At 40.1% G+C, this 16,382-nt stretch overlaps 1 protein-coding gene across 3 annotated transcripts in view; it reads left to right on the top strand.

Annotated features, from left to right (window-relative positions):
* The window catches only part of LOC134346869 (contactin-associated protein-like 5), a 1,934,616-nt gene that overhangs the window by 159,966 nt on the left and 1,758,268 nt on the right, over positions 1-16,382 (top strand). For all 3 annotated transcript variants that reach the window (XM_063048675.1, XM_063048674.1, XM_063048673.1), the window contains exon 2: positions 7,590-7,700. In XM_063048675.1, coding sequence (XP_062904745.1) covers positions 7,590-7,700 — 111 coding nt within the window. The remainder of the gene's footprint in view (positions 1-7,589; positions 7,701-16,382) is intronic.

The raw sequence follows: 16,382 nt of genomic DNA, 5'->3' as shown, positions 1-16,382 counted from the left end.
AAAGTTGTTTCCCATGATGGGGGAGTCTAGTACGAGAGGGTATGACTTAAGGATTGAAGGGAGCCCATTCAGAACAGAAGTGCGAAGAAATTTTTTTAGCCAGAGGGTGGTGAATCTATGGAATTTGTTGCCACGGGCATCAGTGGAGGTCAAGTCATTGGGTGTATTTAAGGCAGAGATTGATAGGTATCTGAGTAGCCAGGGCATCAAAGGTTATGGTGAGAAGGTGGGGGAGTGGGACTAAATCGGAGAATGGATCAGCTCATGATGGCATGACGAAGCAGACTCGATGGGCTGAATGGCTGACTTCTGCTCCTTTGTCTTATGGTCTTATGGTCTTATAACATTGTCCACGAAGATCTGTACTGTCAAGTCTATGGTATTTCCCGTTGTGATGTATGGCTGTGAAAGCTGGACTGTTAGTAAGGCTGAATACAAAAGAATCGACGCTTTTGAATTTGGATGCAGGAGGAAAGGGTTAAGAGTTCTTTGGACAGCAAGAAGATCCAACAAGTCAATACCTGAAGAAATACAGCCAGACTGCTCACTGTGAGGCCCGATTATGAGACAAAAGCCCAAATACTTTGGCCACATCATGAGAAGACGGGTTTCCTTGGAGAAAACTCTCGTTAGGTAAAAGAGAAGGTAAAATGAGGAGACGACAGAGACTACGATGGATAGGTAATATTACTCAGACAATGCGTATGACCTTGGGTGATCTTAGAGAGGCAGTTTCCAACAAGAAGGCTTGGTGTGCAGGAGTCCATGAGGTCACAAAGAGTCTGACTCGACTTAACGACTGAACAACAACAAGTGTCGTTGGTAATAGAATTGTACAGGTAAAGGGTTGGTTAATAGAGGAAAAAAATGGAGAAAGGAATTAGTGGGACATTTTCAGAAGTAACAGAAAGTTTAAAAATAAATTGTAGATGCTGGAGTTAGAAACTTAACATGTTTATTACTAACCCCAATATTACTACCTGGAATGGAGAACATGTCTTATGAGGAAAGATTTAGGGCTTTTCTCTTTGGAGCAAAGGAGAATGAGATGCGACTTGACAGAAGTGATAACATTATAAGAGGCAGAGATAGAGTGGGCAACCAGTGCCTTTTCCCCAGAGTGGTAATGGCTAAGACCAGAAGGCATTCTTATAAGGTGAGTGGAGAAATGTTCAGGGGTAATATCAGTAGTAGTTATTTTACACAGAGAGTGATAAGTGCTGTGGGTGGTGGCAATACATTAGGGGCATTTGAGACACTGACACATGGATGAAAGATAACTGGATGGTTATGGGTTGTTTTGGGGGAAAGGGTTCGACTGATCATGCTGTAGGTTTAAAGTCAGCACAGCATCGTAAACCAAAGGGACTTTACTTTGCTGTATGTTCCATGTTTAACAAGACCATATTCTTTGACAATGTGTACAAAGGTTTTCTGTCATAAGACTCATTAACATTGACAACTCAAAGGGCAGAGAGTTTTCTAATATTTTGATTGACATGTTACCTTAAAGAAAAATGCAATTATTTCACTGTTATGAAAATGCTTCCTGATTTTAAAGACCCCTGATCACAACTAATATGAAAAATGTAATAACATTGATTTGTAATTTGAACAATTGAATATAACCTTTGATTCTGGAAAATCAAATGGAATACACTCTTTTTACAAAATGCTTTTATGACTAATTATTCCGATGCTAGGTTCTGGGGAGCTGGATTTTACTTTAATTATCGTTCTTGCGTTGTTTTCTACATACAAAACCACTTAAGCACTCGACTAAAAATAGTGTCACTGAAAGGAATAAAAAAAATATTGATGGGAATACACAACAAGTTGATGAGCAACTAAAATTAGAAAGGACTTTCAGTGTTTTGCATGTGGATCAGGACGAAATACACACATCTGAAATATAAGAAGCAAAATCCTTGTGATCTCTCAGAATTGCACTGCATGAAAGCAGGTCCTTAGCCCCATCTTGGCCATGCTTGCCAACTAAGGCCTTTGTGCCCCTCTTGGCCATGCATGTAAACTAAGATGTCTGTCGGTGGTAATTGCATTTCACCTATATCCCTCCAAACCTTTCTTAAGCACAACCTGTCCAAATCATTTTTAGCCACGTAATTGTACCCACATCTACAGTTTCCTCTGACATTTTGTTTCATATCGGTTACCAGTCACTTATATAAACAATACATGTGATTCAGGGTGACCCTGTAGTTCACAACCAGACCTCCTGTGCTAGAGGGGAAAAAAGTGGCAGCCTATTGAGCCTCTTGTACCAACTCTATCCTTCCTGACCCACTAGTAACCTTGTGAATCATGCAATTTACCATGATGCTCAACAAAGCCATTTGGTGCATGACGTCACTTGAGTCTCACTGAAGAGCAAATTTCTCACTCCATTTCTTCCCAGTCTTTTACTGTGGCTCTGTAAATTATTGTCTCTTCTGTGTCTAAGTCTGTTTTGAAAGCACTAGTAATTTTAGTGTATTTCTAAGTGTATAACTAAGAATGACTATAATATTGGAGTGTCTATCAGGGAATGAAATCAATAATTCATATCTGGTCTGACCTATGTGTGTGTCAATTTCCACAGATACGTAGCTTGACTGTGATCTGTCCTCCAAATGCCTAGCAAGACATTCAGTTCAAGAGTAAATCAAAGAAAATTTATAATCAATGTATGTCTATGTCACCATATGCAATCCTGGAATTCATTTCCTTGTAGGCATTCACAGTCGAGCAATGAAATACATTAGAATCAATGAAAAACTACACACAAGCAAAGACTGGCAAACAACTGATGTACAAAAGACACTGTGCAAGCATGAAAAAAGCAAAAAAAACAAATAATAATGAATAAATATTACAGAAGACATGAGTTGTATAGACCTTGAAAGTGAGTCCGTAGGTTGTGTTCAGTGATCAGTTCAGTGTGGCAGTGATTGAAGTTGTCAGGAGCCTGATGGGTGAAAGGTAGTAACTTCTCCTGAAGCTAGTGGTGTGAGACTTAAAGCTCCTGTACCTCTTTTGCCATAGCAACAGCGAGAAGAGAGAGAGAGCATCAGGCTAGGCAATAAATCCTAACATTTCAAGGAACATCCATATCTTGTGAGCAAATATTAAAAATTCAACCTAATGTGATGGATTCCAATTCCTGAAGTCAGTATATTAGCTTGTTCAGCCGTTATGCATGTGACAACGTTGTGGTGCAGTGGGTGGGGATGGAGAGGCAGTTGATTCTGAGATGACATGTCTTGGGATTCCACTGACTCAGAGGAGTTAAACAAGTACTATCAACAAGCCACAACCTTCCAACAACAATGCTTTAATACTACTCTGGATGACCTTACTTACACAGTTGGATTAGTGAGCGAGTTGATAGAAAGAGGAACTAAAACATTTGGTGTAGTCTTCAGTGTCAGAAATAAAGCTGTAAGGTTCTTCTCTGTCAATCCTCTGATTGTCTCAAATGGTTTGCTTGCAAAGCTGACTTTGGACAGAGATCTTCCAATTTATATAAAGAAAGATAAATATTTTATGTATCTATGTCAGTTCTGGCCCTTCAAATGGTACTTTAATGTGCAGTGATTGGCACTGTGTGGCAGACGTGTAGCTTGGAATTAAAATGCCCACTAGTCATCTGATATACAGTGTGATCACCTGCATCGAGTATAATGTTCCCCTTAGGGTTATTCCATTAACAAAGAGTGCCTGTGCATGAGTTTGTTTAGTATGGGACTGATACACAGGCAGCCATAACAAGATCCTAGACAGATTGGATTTAGTATTTGGTGGAAAAGATTTCAAGATGACTGGGGACTATTTACTGCTGTAGCCTTCCTCTGCCTTCACCACCATTGTGAAGTGTCACCAGTTTCTGCCAGCTCCACCAATGGCTTGGTTAGAACTGGAACTTCACCCTTAACCTTACCACCGCAGGTGACTCTACCAGGAGCTAAACAACAGAAGGTATTGATCTTGGGCTCTCAGCAACTCATTAGCCTCTCCACCATGACAAGGTGGTGATCCACGGAGAAGATCTCTGAGGATCTAAACTGGTCCCAACATATTAATGTCGTCATCAAGAAGGCAAGACAGCGGCTATACTTTATTATGAGTTTGAAGTGATTTGACATGTCAACAAATACACTCAAAAACTTCTGTAGCTGTACCGTGGAGAGCATTCTGACAGGCTGCATCACTATCTGGTATGGAGAGGCTACTACACAGGACCAAAAGAAGCTGTAGAATGTTGTAAATCTAGTCAGCTCCATCTTGGGCACTAGCCTACAAAGTACCCAGGTCATCTTTAGGAAGTGGTGTCTCAGAAAGTCAGTGTCCATTATTGAAGACCTCCAGCACCCAGGGCATGCACTTTTCTCACTGTTACTGTAGGAGATACAGAAGCCTGAAGGCACACACTCCACTCAGCAATTCAGGAACAGCTTCTTCCCCTCTGCCATCCAATTCCGAAATGGACTTTGAAGGTGGACACTACCTCACTTTTTTAATATACAGTATTTCTGTTTTTGCACATTTTAATAATCTATTCAATATACATAATTGATTTATTTGTTTATTTATTATTATGTTTTAGTTTATTTATTATTATTTTTATCTCTGTCTGCTAGATTATGTATTGCATTGAACTGCTGCTGCTAAGTTAACAAATTTCACATCACATGCCAGTGATAATAAACCTGATTCTGATTCTGATTTGAAATATTTTAAGACAGTTAATTTATTTTCAGTGATACACATTTAAATCCAAACAACATTGTTAAATCATGTTTAGAACACAGGATTTCTATCTGAAACACTTCTGTAATGCAAACCACATCAAACTAAAAAACATGCGAACAATGCAGACAGATGAATAGTCCATTGAAGAAATTGAAACCAAAGGAATGAATTCTAGTTTACTCCATATTTCACTTGTCCTTCTTGGTGTCATTCCTCATAAGCCTGATCTGCTCTCTACATTTATACTATTTCTTTGCCACTTGGGTGACTTCACACTCATACAAAATTTCTTCAGAAACCCTTATTGCACAGACAGTCTAAAAGCTTTTTTGGAGACATAGTACTCAGCTACTTAATGTTGTGAAGCTAGCTTCTCTGAGTACATAAAGCTCCCAACATTAGTAGATCAGCTATTTGATATGCTAAATTATTGCATCATTTTGGTCTGCAAGTTTCCTTAAACTAAACAAATTAATTAGCTTGTCTATTTTGAAACAAGCCAAATTAAATAACCTATTGTATTATACTGAATCTTTGAGCTGTAATAAACTAGCTACAGCGAGCTACATCTTACTTTCCACATTCAGTGTCTGCTTAATACAGAGCTTATATGTAGAGATGTGTTTTTAGCTTCAAGCTAATAACTACTTTCCATTTCCATTTTAAGAATGAAGACTGACTCCCATTTATGACCAGAAATTAAACAGGTATTAGTTGGAAGTTTACTAACCACTGTTTTGATTTTACAAGTGGCAACTGATGTATTTAGAAAACGAGCTTAGCAAACATGACCAAGAAGTTAAGGAAGTTAATATACATCACAATGCAAGTACCATATTACTGATATTATAACACAATCTATGCATTGTTCTCATTCATACACAGAACTAAAGACTGGTCTTTTGTGCTGAAAATAAGGAAATAAATGAGCTGAATTAGTGTTGTGCCAAGTTCATATCATCCAGTACGATGTCATTTGCAATTTGAAAGCTCCGTAGAGGCTGGAAGTCTGAAATTTAAAAAAAAGAAAGTAATTGCTGGTAACATTCAACAAGTTAGACAACATCTATCAAAAGAAACAGGTGATATTTGGGTCAAAGACTTTTCATTGGAAAGAACAATAACAAGTTAGTTTTAAGTTAGAAAACAGAGCATAGAACACTACAGCGCAACACAGGCCCTTCAGCCCATGGTGTTGTGCCAGTCTTTTAACTTGCTCTAAGATCAATCTCATCCTTCCCTCCTATATAGCCATGCATTTTTTTTTAATCATCTATGTGCCTATCTGACTTTTCTAAATGTCCATAATGTAGCTGTCTCTATTGCCAACATTGGTAGGGCATCCCATGAGCCTACCAGTTTGTAAAAACAATTACCTCTGACATCCCCCTATATTTTCCTCCAATTGCCTTATAATGACCCTCGTATTAGCCATTTCTGCCTTTGGAAGAGAAAAGCCCTAGCTCGCTCAAACTGTTCTCATAGGACATGCTCTCTAATCCAGGCAGCGTCCTGCACCTTCTAGGACATTTCATGCACTCACCATACTGTGTAAAGAAATAAAGCTTACCTCTGACAACCCCCTCCCGCCACCCCCCCCCCCCAGTACTTTCCTCCAACTTAAAATTATGCTCCGGGTAGAAGTTGCAGGGAGGTTTTGGAGAGGATGGTAAGGGGACAGGGAATATCTCTGATAGGGTGACACTATGCTAATGAGAGAGAACTGAACCAATACCATAGATAGATTGCAGAGGTGGCTAATTCTGTTTCAGATGGGGAAGGCAAGGATTATGAAGCTGTAGAATTTTATATTAAATCTAGAAAGCTGATTTCAGCCAGACAAATGAAATGTCGGAACTCAGGCTTATGTTGGACCTCATTATGAGATAAAAAGAGACCTTAGACAGAAAAGCCAGAGTGCAAGTGAAATGCAGAATTAAAACAGGATATATTTTAGAAAATAGAACACAGAACATGTTTCCACGTGTACTGCAAACAAATGCTCCACAAAGCATCACTCAATCGCTACTCGGTTTCAACCGGTTAGAGGAGATCACATTGTGAATATTGAATGTGATGCACTTGATTGGAAGAAATGTGAGTGAAGAAGTGTGCTTTGAACTGTTTGGGTTCCTGGGTGCTGGGAAGGGAAGAACTAAAATAATAAGTGGAACCTCCTGCAGCGTTGCAAATTTCCTACAAGGCTGGCATTTGAAAGATGTAAAGATGCAGGTTCTGAAAAAATCTGACTGGTCTTGGAGAATCCAAAAATACTCATCTTTGGGAACAAATCATTCCATGACCTCATCCCCTTCTTTCTCTCTAAAGTTCTCCAAGACTATTTGCCTTCTTATAACTCCAGGCTGTTGCACATCACTGATTTCCATTGCTCCATCACAGGGAGCTGTGCCTTTATCTGTCAAAGTTGTAGCTTTACAATTCCTTCCTTATATATTGCCCCTCTCCGTGCCTCTCCTGTCAACAATATAACTTCCATCTTCAAAGTGCAACATCTCCTTTTATGGCTCTATTTTTAATCTGGTTTCATTAGTCTTCTATCAAGCATGTTGGTACATTAAATTGCCCTATGGAAATTTCAGTTGTCTGTCTCCACAGGGATTCTGGCATTTACTTTTTCTTTCAGGTTTTTAACCTCTGCAGCAATGCGTTTTGTAATCTAGAAAAAGCAACATCTGCTTCTTCAGCAGAAGACTACATAATGGGTGTCTGTCAAGTTTTATGTTTTGTGGGAAGCTGTTAACTTTTTTTATTAGAAGTGTGATCTTGTGAAGGGATTGGACTAGCTCCCCGATTTTAAAACCTGTTCTTTTCTCCCACAGACAATTGTGACAATCACCTTGTATCCGGCTTGCCTCAGTCGGCATTCAGATCCTCCTCCTTGTTATCTACCACCCACAGCCCTGGCTTTGCAAAGCTGAACAGGCGAGATGGTAAGTCACGGGTTCTTTGTTATTGATCAGGCAGATTGTTCATCTTCAGTCTGCATATGTTTCCCAGATCTAAAGGAAAACACACCAGCTGGTACTCCTTTCTTCAGCAAAAGAAATATCTAGGCTGCCTGCCATATATCATATTGCACACCATGCACACACTTGTATTTACAATCATTGTGTGCTTGTCAAGTGTTGAGGTAATGGTTTGTTCCCTGGCGTATTATAGCATCTGGATCAACAATAACATATGACAGGTTAATTTGTCCTCAAGATGACAGCAGAGGTGCTGTTCATCAAAAGGTAATGATACTACAATCATACTGGTTACTTAAAGCAAGTGCCTGACTCATAGAACCATTCCGAATGTTCTTATGATTCTTTGCTGGGAGCCACTGTTCGGCAACTTTAAGCTATGTAGGGACAACTCATCTGAGATTGTTTACTTTTGAAACACTTTTCATGAGATCAGCTTTCAGGTTTATCTTTGAATTGAGCTGGAGGGAAGTACTCAGCAGCAGTAATGCTGGGCTAGGCTTTATGATCTATCAAATTTGGTGCCCTCATACACTCAGTTCTCTCTATGTCACCCTGTCTCTATTATTCCAACCTATTTCTTCCTGCTGTAATTCCAGTCAGGCTCTCCAAGACTTTATTTAGAGATACATTGCAGAACAGGCCCTTCTGGCTCAACGAGCTGCACCATCCAGAAATCCATCCACCTATTTAATCCTGGCCTAATCACAGGACAATTTAGACTGACCAATTAAGTATTAACCCATCCGTCTTTGGAATGTGGGAGGAAATTGGAGCAACCGAAGGACACCAGAACAGAACTCCGAACTGCGAAGCCCCAAGCTGTAATAGTGTTGTGCTAACCACACTGCTACTGTGGTGCTCTACAGTACGTAGAATTAAGCAAACTAGTATTACACAACCTTCTCACCATTGTCCTTGTTCCTCTGTAAAGGCACCAGAGATCTCACTGTTTTGTGTAGGTCAATATCCCATTCAACAAGCCACTGCCCATAACCATTAACTGCTTTTCCTGTTTTTCCAGTAGGAGAAATTAGGCTGACTAAAATCCATTTGACTTACATATTTGTATTTTAGTAGGAAGGAAAGCAGATATTCTTGGTCAGTCCGACCTTCTTGTGGCTCTAGACTTACAAAAATGCAGTTGACTTTGTTCCTTAACAGCTATTTTACTCCAGATATCCTGACCTAATAATTTTTGGAGAGTCCCTCAACCACATATAGACATGGAACATAGAAACGCAGGGAAGGACTTTCAATCCTCACTGTTGAGCCAATCTGAAGCTGGATGGGCTACAACAGCAGAAGACCACAAACATACACTCAATGGCCGCCCTACTAGGTGCAAAATATACCTAATAAGGTGGCCACTGGGTGTATATATTTACAATGCTGTATCTCAGTTTGAATTACCTCACTGTAAGCAATGTAGCTGTTTGTCCTTTCTCACCTCATCTGCATCAAATGGTAGATATTACAACTGTTCTAGCTTTGAAACTTGTATTCAATTCATCAGCAAAACAGTATGAGCTAAAAGTTTCTTCCAATGTTTCCTGTGAACCAACACAAAAGATAAAGGCAATTCCATGGTAAATTCCATCCAGTACTAATCTTCTTTCTGCCTATAAAATTGAACACACATCACCTCAAATTAAAATTAATCATCTCAGTGAGTTTTAGCTAAGCATGCTTGCTTGTGTCCTTTCAAAGAAGCCCATTAAATTATATAAAGGACAAATGAACATATATGCAAGTTTTTATAATTTGAAACACAAGATTTACTGTGTAAATATTTTACTATACACTAATGATATTTTAAGGGGTTTCACACAGTTTGTTATATGGCGGTTAATATTTTAATTACATATGTTTTTTGATAAAATGTATTTATAATTTATAAATGAATTTACAAGTTAAACCTCAGCAAGTTTTGACTTTATAAAGAAATAAAGTAGCTTACTCTTTTTGTGAGTCTGCATGTTTGTGGTTATCCAAGTAAGTTTGAATTAGAATCCGATTTATTATCACAGACATATACCCAATTAAGTACACCTCTATACCTACTTGTTAATACCAGTACTGAATCAGCCAATCATGTGACAGCAACTCACTGCATAAAGGCATGGCAGACATGTTCAAGGGTTCAGTTGTTGTTCAGACAAAACATCAGAATGCGGAAGAAATATGATCCAGGTGACTTTGACTGTGGGATGATTGTTAGTGCCAGACAGGGTGGTTTGAGTGTCTCAGAAACTGCTGATCTCCTGGGACATCTATGCACAACCGCCTCTAGGGTATTACGTAAGAAACAAAAGACACCCAGTGAGTGGCAGATCTATTGGCAAAAATGCTTTGTTAAAGAAAGAGGTTAGAGGAGAACATCCAGACTGGTTCAAGTTGACCGGACAGCAACAGTAACTTAATTAACCACGTGTTACAACAGTGGTGTGCTGAAGAGCATCTCTGAATGCACAACATTTCAAACCTTGAAGTGGATGGTCTATGGCAGCAGAAGATTAGGTAGTACCTAATAAGGTAGCCACTGAGTGTATGTCATAAACTTTGTTGTTTTGCAGCAGTTCACTGCAAGATACAAACATTATGATAAGCTACAAAATTAAAACTGTGCAAATGGGAAATAATGAGGTAGTGTTCATGGGTTCATGCACAGTTCATATGCAGTATCTGAAGGCACAGTGAAAGATGATATGCAAAAGAGTGAATGTACCTCCTCATCAATGATATCAAGGAGTAGAGGGCATCTCTCCTGTGATGAGAGTACTAATGATGGGACTTAATAGCCACTCACCCATTCCACCACTGATCTCTCAGTGAGGACTGGCATGTGTTGACTCAGAACATGAGGTCATTGTTGCTGAGACCACTCAACCAGCCAATCTTTCTCATTGTCCTATGAGATTCTATCAGTAACATTGGTGTCATCAGCATACTTAGAGATGGGAAATAACACCTCACAAAAGATTGTAGCAAATTTCTACAGATATGCTGTGGAGAGCACTCTGACTTGTTACATCATTGCCTGGTATGGTGGCTCCAATGCACAGAATCGCAACAGGCTTCAAATAGTTGTAGACTCAGTCGTCTGCATCGGGCACACCATTGAGGCCATCTTCAAAAGGTGACATCAAGAAGGTGGTATCAATCATTAAAGGCCCTCACCACCCAGGACATGAACTCTTTTCATTACTATTATCAGGGAGGAGGTACAGAAACTTGAAAATTCACATTCAGTGTTTTAGGGACAACTTCTTCCCCTTCATCATCAGCTTGCTGTTTGACACATGAACACAACCTCACTATTCTCTTTTTCACTATATATTTATCTACTTTACATTGTAGCTTACAGTATGATAATTTGTTAAACCTGCACAACAAATTACATGACTAATTTCAGTGACAGTAAATGACTCTGAGTCAGAAATGTCCAGAGCCAACAGTCCTAAAGATAATAATCTCTAGCAAGCCATGATACCACTGCACTGATGCTGACACTGCTGAGAGCTATACTTGTCCTGCTTTAACACCAGAAGTCTCTGTGATACATTCAAGCACATTCAATGGGAATCCAATGGTACAAGTGTATTTTGGTTCCAACATTCAAACTTTATGCAAATTCAGTACATTTTATAATGGTGATACAAGAAACGACATGCTAGAATGGACAGAAAAAATCTTCTAGAAGAACTCAGCAGATTCTTCCAATGATTGTGGTTTATAAGGGCTGTCAACATTTCAGGGTTGAAATCCTATACTAGGACTGGAAATCGACTGTCTATTTATCACAAAGTACCTGTTGTTGGTGTGTATTTTACAAGTAGCTCTGTGCATTCCACATCAGCCAATGCTACTTTTTGAGGAAGTAGGATTGTAGCAGTTCAAGAAGGTGGTTTATAACACTACCTTAAGGGCAATTAATGGCAATAAAAGATGGCCTTGCCAAAGGTGCCTACATTCCATAAAATGAATAAACTGAATCAAAAACAGCTGAAGTAAAAGTAGCAGTGGAGCATTTGGATCCTCAGGCCAGAACCAGCATCCAACAAAGTCATGACTGATCTTCAACTTAGTATTTCCCTGCCACTTAGAGTCACAGAGATAGCACAGCATAGAAACAGGTCTTTTGACCCATCAAGTCCATGCTGAAACCAGTTAAACTTCTTACCGCCATCGACTTGCACCAGGACCATAGCACTCCATACCACTACTATCCATGTACCTACCCAGATTTCTCTGAAACGTTGAAATTGAGCTTGTATGCACCACTAATGCCGGTAGCTCATTCTAACCTCACAACTCTCTTCTCACTTTTCACACTTAACCCATGACCTCAGCCTCTGTAGAAAAAGTCTGCTTGCATTTACCCTATTTCTACCCCTCATAATTTGTATACCTCTATTAAATCTCATCTCTATCTTCTACATTCTAAAGAATACAGTCCTAACCTATTGAATTTTTTTCTTGTAACTCGAGTCCTCCAGACTTGACAACATCCTTGTATATTTTCTATGTACTCTTTTAGACCTGTTTACCTTATTCCTGTAGGTCGGTGACCAAAACTTCACACAATACACTAAATTAGGGCTTACCAACATCTTATACAACTTCACCATAACATCCCATTTTCTGCTTGCAAGAACTGTGGTAAAATTCCATCTAGATCTTGAAAAGGGGATGGTCCAGTGATACATCCTCCAAGATGTGTTCTAGATGCTATGAAAGAGAAAAGTAAAGCTGATTTTAAATGACTAATGGAGATAGAAGTCATTGAATCAGTAGATTTATTGTCTCTTGGGTATTAGGCTTAGAGTGGTTTTATTTTATTGAGAGATATATCTCGGAATAAGTCCTTCAAGCTGTACCACCCAGCAACACCAGTCAACCCCGATTTAACCCTAACCTAATCACCAAACAATTTACAATGACCAATTAACCTGCCTGCTACATCTTTGGACTGTGGGAGGAAACTGAAGAACCCTGAGAAAAAACACACATTTAATGGAGAGGACATACAGATGAAGCCAGTTTGAACTCTGAACTCCGATGCCCCAAGCTGTAATGATGTTACACTGACCGCGCCTCTACCGTGGTGCCCAATGGAAAATGCATGGATTAAGAAGGCTAGTGCATGAATAAACTGAACATGTTAAAGATCTGTTTGGATTCACATGATCTTAAGACAAGGCACTGAAGAGGAACCATTACCTGATGAAGACAATTACTGATCTGCTGCCAGATCTATTCAAGAAAGGGAGTAAGAGATAGCCCAGGAAATTATAGACCAGTGAGCCTTAATTCAGTGATTGATAAGTTGATGGAGAAGATCCTGAGAGGCAGGATTTATGAACATTTCGAGAGGCATAATATGATTAGGAATAGTCAGCATGGCTTTGTCAATGGTAGATCGCACCTTACGAGCCTGATTGAATTTTTTGAGGATATGACTAAACACATTGATGAAGGTAGAGCAGTAGATGTAGTGTATATAGATTTCAGCAAGGCATTTGATAAGGTACCCCATGCGTGGGGGTTATTGAGAAAGTAAGGAGGCATGGGATCCAAGGGGACATTGCTTTGTGGATCCAGAAATGGCTTGCCCACAGAAGGCAAAGAGTGGTTGTAGATGGGTCATATTCTGCATGGAGGTCGGCAATGAGTGGTGTGCCTCAGGGATCTGTTCTGGGACCCCTACTCTTCGTGGATTTTATAAATGACCTGGAACAGGAAGTGGAGGGATGGATTAGTAAATTTGCTGATGACATAAACGTTTGGGGTGTTGTGGATAGTGTGGAGGGCTGTCAGAGGTTACAGCAGGACATTGATAGGATGCAGAATTGGCCTGAGAAGTGGCAGATGGAGTTCAACCCAGATAAGTGTGAGGTGGTTCATTTTGGTAGGTCAAATATGATGGCAGATTATAGTGTTAATGGTAAGATTCCTGGCAGTGTGGAGGATCAGAGGGATCTTGGGGTCCGAGTCCATAGAACACTCAAAGCTGCTGCGCAGGTTGACTCTGTGGTTAAGAAGGCATACAGTGCATTGGCCTTCATCAACCATGGGATTGAGTTCAAAAGTCAAGAGGCAATGTTACAGCTATATAGGACCCTAGTCAGACCCCACTTGGAGTATTGTGTTCAGTTCTGGTCGCCTCACTACAGGAAGGATGTGGAGACTATAGAAAGGGTGAGAGGAGATTTACAAGGATGTTTAAAAACGCAAACACGAGGAATTCTGCAGATGCTGGAAATTCAAGCAACACACATCAAAGTTGCTGGTGAACGCAGCAGACCAGGCAGCATCTCTGACTTCTCTAACTTCTGCTAATGCCCCACCTCCCCCTCATACCCCATCAGTTATTTATTTATATATACACATTCTTTCTCTCTCTCTCCTTTTTCTCCCCCTGTCCCTCTGATATACCCCTTGCCCATCCTCTGGGTTTTCCCCCCTCCCCCTTTTCCTTCTCCCTGGGCCTCCTGTCCCATGATCCTCTCATATCCCCTTTGCCAATCACCTGTCCAGATCTTGGCTCCATCCCTCCCCCTCCTGTCTTCTCCTATCATTTTGGATCTCCCCCTCCCCCTCCCACTTTCAAATCTCTTACTAGCTCTTCCTTCAGTCAGCCCTGACGAAGGGTCTCAGCCCAAAACGTTGACTGTATCTCTTCCTAGAGATGCTGCCTGGCCTGATGTGTGTCACAAGGATGTTGCCTGGATTGAGGAGCATGCCTTATGAGAATAGGTTGAGTGAACTTGGCCTTTTCTCTTTGGAGCAACAGAGGATTAGAGTTGACCTGATAGAGATGTATAAGATGGTGAGATGCATTGACCGCGTGGACAGCCAGAGACTTTTTCCTGGGGCTAAAATGGCAACACAAGAGGGCACAGTTTTAAGGTGCTCGGAGGTAGGTACAGAGGAGATATCAGGGGTAAGTTCTTTTATGCAGAGGGTGCTGAGTGCGTGGAATGGGCTGCCAGCGAGGGTGGTGGAGGCGGATATAATAGGGTCTTTTAAGAGACTCTTGGATAAGTACATGGAGCTTAGAAAAATAGAGGGCTATGTGTAACCCTAGTTAATTTCTAAAATAAGTACATGTTTGGTACAACATTGTGGGCCGAAGGGCCTGTTTTGTGCTGTAGATTTTCCATGTTTCTGTGTTTCTACCTGAGCAGTGCAAAAAAAGTCTGTGGTTGATGTCAAGAATGGATTTTGGCATGTTGAGCTCTGGAGTGAACAATTGCTGATATCAGTCTTCAACACACCTTTTGTAAGATCACTGATATCGGAATCAAAATTGGGAATCAGGTTTATTACCATTGACACATGTCATGAAGTTTGTTGTTTTGTGGCAGCAGTACAGTGCAAGGCATAAAAATCATCGCAAGTTACAATGAAAATAAATATACGTGTAACCAGGTGACCGTTGAATATTGTTTTCTTTATTGTCAAAGTGCACTTCTGCATTCACCCTGGTAATGCTAAAATAGCTGCCTGTGTCTTTAAGAGAAGATGGTGATATCATTATGCACGTGTGGAGTAGAAAGAAGAGTTACAATGTTCTAGAACAACATCGAGTGCTAGTTGTATGGTGAGGAAAGATACCAGCTCTGGATAGTTTGGTTGTGTGAAGTTCCTTATTGGCCTGGTAGCAGGAGCGAGGAGAACTCATTTCAGGGTCTATCCTATATGTGTTTGGAAAATAAGCATGTGTGTGCCACAAATTGCCACTACCGTACTGGTGTTGTATATTTTGTTTTGGTTATTTTCATACTGCATACATAACAAGGATGTGGACCGAAATTAAACTGAAATTTTAACAGTGGGAACTGTTTTTTTAATTAATTTTGTTGTTTTTATTTTGATACTTTCTTTCCGCATTAAAACATCTAAAACAGATAATGGAGTTATGACCCAAAAAAGTATTTGTCCTGCGTGTGTATTTTCCCCCAGTTACATATAGTGCAAAAGATGGGTAACAAACAGTGTTCATGATTTCGTGAACCATTCAGAAATTTGATAGCAAAATTGAAGAAGCTGTTCCTAAAATGCTGAGTATGGTTATTCAGGGTCTTGTACATACCCCCTCCCTGATTGTAGTAGTGTCACCAAGTTCGGATATGGCCCTCTCAGTATGTCTAAAGTATTTGGTGACTTACCAAATCTCCTCAAACTCCTTATGAAATACAGCCACTGGCATACCATTCTGATTGTATCAATGTGTTGGGCTCAAGATACATCTACTGAGCTGTTGATGTTGTTAGCATGGAAGAGTATAAGAATTAGGTGCAGGAGTCAGGAGTACACAATCTTAGCCTGGTAATTTTGCTCCACCTTTGTGTAGTTAGTCCATACACCCCAATTCCATTTAAATTGATCAATTTCTGTTGTAACTGAGAACACAAGAGGCTGTAGATAGTGAAATCTGATGCAACAACCAATCTGCTGGAGGAACATTGTATTACTCCAACAGACTGTTGCTCTGTTTTCAATGAACTCAACAGGTGAGCCTTCATAACCTTTCAGAGTAGAGAATTCCAAAGGTTCACCATCATCTCTGCAGAGATTTCTGCTTATCCCAGTCCGAACTGGCCTATCACTGTTTTGATCCCTTGTTCTGAACTTCTCAAT

This window comes from Mobula hypostoma, chromosome 5, assembly GCF_963921235.1.
Source record: "Mobula hypostoma chromosome 5, sMobHyp1.1, whole genome shotgun sequence".
In the NCBI taxonomy this organism is placed as follows: Eukaryota; Metazoa; Chordata; class Chondrichthyes; order Myliobatiformes; family Myliobatidae; genus Mobula; species Mobula hypostoma.
The sequence above is the reverse complement of the archived record's forward strand: the minus strand, read 5'-3'. Positions and strand labels throughout refer to the sequence as shown.